Source organism: Macrobrachium nipponense, chromosome 3, assembly GCF_015104395.2.
Source record: "Macrobrachium nipponense isolate FS-2020 chromosome 3, ASM1510439v2, whole genome shotgun sequence".
NCBI classification, from domain to species: domain Eukaryota; kingdom Metazoa; phylum Arthropoda; class Malacostraca; order Decapoda; family Palaemonidae; genus Macrobrachium; species Macrobrachium nipponense.
The window spans coordinates 10526353-10530924 of NC_087202.1; the positions used below are offsets into that span (position 1 = coordinate 10526353).

At 44.6% G+C, this 4572-nt stretch overlaps 1 protein-coding gene across 1 annotated transcript; it reads right to left on the minus strand.

Moving 5' to 3' along the window:
- Positions 1–1766: 1766 nt before the first annotated feature.
- On the minus strand, positions 1767–2873 carry LOC135222317 (reticulocyte-binding protein homolog 2a-like). The gene has a single exon (XM_064260403.1). It carries the CDS (start codon positions 2871–2873, stop codon positions 1767–1769), a length of 1107 nt encoding a protein of 368 aa, XP_064116473.1.
- Positions 2874–4572: the final 1699 nt, after the last annotated feature.

Below are 4572 nucleotides of genomic sequence, written 5' to 3' on the forward strand. Positions count from 1 at the left end.
TGAGACGCATTAAAGAAACGAGAGAAAAAGAGAGAGAGAGAGAGAGAGAGATTTGTAAAGTAAAACCAGTAGAAAAAAATCTCTCTTTAAAAGTAGGAGATAAGTTTAATATATAAATTTAGTTAAATGATACACTTACAGCAACTGTAGAATTAGGCCCAAAGTCTACAGTGCCACGGACCTACCATTCACTTTCTATTCCTTGAAATTATTTGATATGTTATTTAAGAATAATTTCCAGAGAATAGAAGGTGGATGCTAGGTGCACTATAGACTGTGCCTAATTCTACAGTTGCTGAAGAATCTCTCTCTCTCTCTCTCTCTCTCTTTTCTTTGATGTGTCTCATTTCTCCCTCCTCACCTTTTCCTCTAAATATGGAGGTGTTCAGACCCGTTGCCACTATGAAATACATGTCAGATAGTCAATTCTTGAGTATAATAAAATTATTAGCTAAAGGTGAGTTTACACTAGGCTTCATCCCACGCTGCATGTGAAAGACTCATCACCAACTCCTTCCAAATTCTTGTTAGCCCCACCTACTGGACTACTCATTAGGGTGACTTAGTGGTGTGGCGGGACTCTTGATGAGTTGGTGATGAGTCTTTCGCATGCAGCGTGGGGTGAAGCCTAGTGTAAACTCACCTTTAGCTAATAATTTTATTATACCCAAGAATTGACTATCTGACATGTATTTCATAGTGGCAACGGATCTGAACACCTCCATATTTAGAGGAAAAGGTGAGGAGGGAGAAATGAGACACATCAAAGAAAAGAGAGAGAGAGAGAGAGAGAGAGAGAGAGAGAGAGAGAGAGAGAGAGAGAGAGATATGTAAAGTAAATCCAGTAGAAGAAAATCTCTCTTGAAAAGTAGGAGATAAGTTTAATATATAAATTTAGTAAATGCTACACTTACAGCAACTGTAGAATTAGGCCCAGTCTACAGCGCCATGCACCTAGCATTCACCTTCTATTCTCTGGAAATTATTCTTAAATAACACATCAAATAAATTCCAAGGAATAGAAAGTGAATGCTAGGTCCGTGGCACTGTAGACTTTGGGCCTAATTCTACTGTTGGTGTAAGTGTAGCATTTAACTAAGTTATTATTATATGAAACGTATCTCCTAATTTTAAAGAGATATTTTTCTTCTACAGGTGTTACTCTCTCTCTCTCTCTCTCTCTCTCTCTCATTTTAGCAGACATTTTATGGATGATTCCAACCCTCCCTATTTTTCCGGGCTTGGGACCGGCTCTGGGATGGGCTGGCTTGCCCACCCACCCTCAGAGGCTAGGTTAAAATGTTGGTTTTCCACAGCAGGAAAATGAATTGGGTCATTCAGTCAAGCTCAGTTGCAGAGCTCCTCCTGACTGAGCCAAAAGGGCCAACACGATTGAGCCGCAGAATGGCCTGATGACTGTGGGGCAAAAATCACACCCAAAGCAGCATAAGAGGAACCACCATGAACACCTTCGGGGGGTGGGGGATGGGCCTGGGGGGAGGCCCGGGGGGGGTTTCGAAGGTGTGGGGGGAAGTCCCTCTCACGCTGCTGAAGATGTGCTCTCAGCCTCACGGTCGCCGGGCCAGTCTGTGACTCGCTCACGTTGGCCCTTTTGTTTGACCTTTTTTTAGGGGGGAGTCACGGGATCACCTCCCCTCCTGCTGTAGAAGGCGAAGGCATCAAGATTTGCCTCTTTTCGCCTGCCTCCTCGGAACTGGTGCCTCGGACTTGGCCATCGAGACATCTTCTGTGCCCAGTTCCGCTGATCAACTCTCCTCTTTTTGATCTGGAGGCTCACTGTAAACTCCACAGTGCTTATTAGGACCTTCGTTCGTCGATTCTGCCATTCTCTCATCTCCATGCACGAGATCCTTCAAAGTCTGAGTTAGGACCTCCCACTGCCGCCCGTAGTTGGTCCTCTCACGTTGGGCTTCACAGTAGTTCCCATGCTGGGTCTCCTTCCTCATTTGCAAGAGGTCAGACAGGTCCTCTTCTTGTCCTTCATCTTCCTTCTCCATTTCCCTGGTTTCGTCCACAACTTCATTTCCATCCTGTGTAATGTGTTGCAGGTGGAAATTCCTCTGAGCTGTCCCATGGAGAAGTGTCATCAACAGGTATTTATCCTGTTGCCTCAAAGCCTCTTCCTGTCTCCTTAGACACTCTCTGAAACGTTGTTCTTGCCTCACCTCATGTTCCTCCTGTATCCTGCACTTTTCTGTCAACCTTTCACATTCTTTTCCAAGTTGCTGCAGTTCTTTCTTGAGTCTTTCTCCTTGGCCTAACAAATGGCGTATTTGGGTCTCCCTTTTCTGGACCTCTTCCTCTAATTCATTAGCAATTTTTTTGGCCTTCTCATCTGCTTCCTCCAGCAAGCTGTTCAGTTCATTCCCGTGATTAAGAGCGATGTCTAGCTTCTCTTCTAGGTCCTCTTTTTCAGATATTAATTTTCTTTCCTCATTTAAGAATCTTTCTATTTGGAGGTCCCTGTTGTCGAGCTCTTCTTTTAAGACTCTGAGGGAATTCTCCATCTCCTTCCTTCTCTTCTGTTCTGCCTCAAACAAGCTTTCAATCTCCCCCCTATAATGGAGAGCATCCTGTAAAAAGCTGTTTTGCTCTTTTTCCTTCACTAATGATTTCTTCAGTGAAGTTATTTCCAGGCAGTTTTCGTCTGCCTCTTCCTGGAGCCTGGAATTCTCCCCTCCTAACTCTGTGACCCACTTCCTCATGACCTGGACTTCTTCAGTCAAAATTTGGGTCTTCCTCTTCTCATTTCCTAGCTCCTTCTTCACTGAAGTCAATTCCATTTCCACTTCTTCTAACTCCTCAGCCAATTTCGCATTCTGTCCTCCTAATTCTGAGACCCAGTTCTTCATCACTTGTAGTTCTGCTTCGATGATCTCAGCTTTGAATCTATTTTCCTCTTCCTTCAGCTCTAGTTCTCCTCGGATGAGACTTGCTATGATCCTTTCCGCCTCCTCGCATTTCTTCTCCAGACTCTAATTCCTCCATAAGATCGTTTATTTAATTTCTGCATCCTCTCTCCTTCGTATACAGGCCCGTTTTTAGGTCATCTTCCAAGTGCTGGTGTTCATCCATGACTTCTTCATTTTGATGATGCAACTTTGCAATTTCACTCTTCATAACTGCTTCATGGTCAGCATTCTTTCTTAGCAAGAGGTCCTTTTCTGCCATTTGATTCTTGAGCCAAGCAATCTCCTCCTTCGCCTCCTTCCATAGACGTTCCATTTCATCTGCAGCAACCCGACTCTCTTCCAGTTCTTCTGTCATCTCTGCTTTTTCTAGATCCAGTTCTAAGGTCTCTTCCAGCCTAGATTCTTCGGCCCTTTCGCTTTCCAGATGGTCTTCCAGTTTCCTGAAGATGGTTTCCATGACTGTTGTCATTCCAGCACACAGCAAAGGCCAAGCCTGCCAACAAGGCCAAAACGGGAATGGCAAAGGCAAAGGCTGGCGTCATCAAGCTGTTCGGGTTTTCAACAGTTTCTGGACCATCTTCAGTACGTGTCAGTTCATCCAGTTCTAAGCTCTCCTCTGCCGAGATACTTCGGTCATTTCGCTTTCCAGTTCATCTTCAGTATCTTCACATTTTATCATTTTTTTCGGTTCTTCCTGTTCTAAAAGATCTTCCAGTCTAGATGATTCGCACTTATCCATTTTCAAGTCATTGTCACTATATTCCTTGTCTTCATGTTCTAGACGATTTTCTAGTCTAGACACTTCATCTATATCTATTTCCAGGGCGTCCTCACTGTCTTCTAATTCCAGGTAGTCCTCGCTGTCTTCTTGTTCCAGGTCATCCTCGATGTTGTCTTCTTCCAGGTCGTCCTCACTGTCTTCTAATTCCAGGTAGTCCTCGCTGTCTTCTTGTTCCAGGTAATCCTCGCTGTCTTCTTGTTCCAGGTCATCCTCGCTGTTGTCTTCTTCCAGGTCGTCCTCGCTGTCTTCTTGTTCCAGTTCATCCTCGCTGTCGTCTTCTTCCAGGTCGTCCATCTGTAGATTGCAGTCCGGTTTAAAGTCATCAGTTTCCAGATCTTCATCCAAATCATGAACTTTGCGTCCATAATTTCCGAATTTCCAGCAAACAGCAAAAGCCAAGCCTGCCAACAAGGCCAATCCGAAGATGGCAAAGGCAAAGGCTGGCGTCATCAAGCTGTTAGGTTCTGCAACAATTTCCGGTTCAAAAGAGTCAACGATTTCCGGTTCAAAAGAGTCAACAGCAGCAGCAAGAGTATCATGTACTCGTAAACCGCCGTCGACTCCTTGATAACAAAGGAAATCAAACAAATCATTAATAGTCCAAGCGGTCAAGTCGCCTGCCACAACTCCTAATACCACAAGTAAACTGCTGTATAGCTGAAACATAGTGATTAATGTTAACCTTGACATCTGCTTCCTCTATGCCTGGATTTTAAAACTGCCACGGCACATGATTCGGGATCCGGAGGCTCCGAAGAGCGCCTCCGTTTCCTGTCTCTGCTACGAAGGATTTCTTGTGCTCCTTTTTCTTCATTTTTTGTTGAGAAGTCTCTGCCTGCTCTGGAGACTCCGCAGCAG